This window comes from Myotis lucifugus, unplaced genomic scaffold, assembly GCF_000147115.1.
Source record: "Myotis lucifugus unplaced genomic scaffold, Myoluc2.0 scaffold_574, whole genome shotgun sequence".
Classification (NCBI taxonomy): Eukaryota; Metazoa; Chordata; class Mammalia; order Chiroptera; family Vespertilionidae; genus Myotis; species Myotis lucifugus.
The window spans coordinates 302,625-303,399 of NW_005871622.1; the positions used below are offsets into that span (position 1 = coordinate 302,625).

At 55.5% G+C, this 775-nt stretch overlaps 1 protein-coding gene across 1 annotated transcript in view; it reads right to left on the bottom strand.

Moving 5' to 3' along the window:
• Nucleotides 1-775, bottom strand: part of LOC106694687 (laminin subunit alpha-3-like) — a 97,406-nt gene that overhangs the window by 61,264 nt on the left and 35,367 nt on the right. Inside the window, 2 exon segments of the mRNA XM_023745727.1 lie at nucleotides 107-127; nucleotides 130-221. Of these exon segments, the coding sequence (XP_023601495.1) occupies nucleotides 107-127; nucleotides 130-221 (113 nt within the window).

Here is a 775-nt window from a genome sequence, read left to right on the forward strand (position 1 = left end):
TGGTGTGTGGGTGGGTCCTCAGGTAGAGATGGGGGTGTTGGGTGGGTCCACAGGTAGAGATGGGGGTGTTGGGCAAGCCTCACCCCAGATCCGCCCCCACGCTTACCTTCGCACTCGTGGCTGTGCCCCACGTGGCCAGCTGCCAGCGCCTCTGGTGGTGCCCGGCACAGCAGCGGTCACAGGTCTCCCCGCAGGTGTGGTGGCGGCATTCACACCGGAACCTGGGCAGGAGGTGAAGTGCATCGGTTACCGAGGGTTCACACCAAGGTGGGCGTCTCCTGGCAGAAAACTCACGGTCATCAGGGTCACCCAGGGAACGCTTTATTGGGTAATTATGGAAACGAAGCTCTCTGCATGGACCACTCACGGCTCCCATCCTGCTATTGTCTGCACTTTACAGATGTGGACACAAGATCCAGAGATGAAAACCCTGGGGTGGGCCCAGCTGGCATGGCTCAGTGGTTGAGCACCGACCTATGAAAAAGAGGTCATGGCTCCGTTCCCTGTCAGGGCACATGCCCGAGTTGTGGGCTTGATCCCTAGTAGGGGGCGTGCAGGAGGCAGCCCATCAATGATTCTCTCTCATTGATGTTTCTCTCTCTCTCTTACCCTTCCTCTCTGAAATTCAATCCTATCAAATAATAGACAAACATGGTAATTGACTGTACCTTTCGATACGCCTCCCATTGGCTATCAGCGCCATATGCAAATTAACCGCCATTCAAAGATGCATACGACTAATTTGCATACTACAGGAAGGGCTGGCCAGCACCAG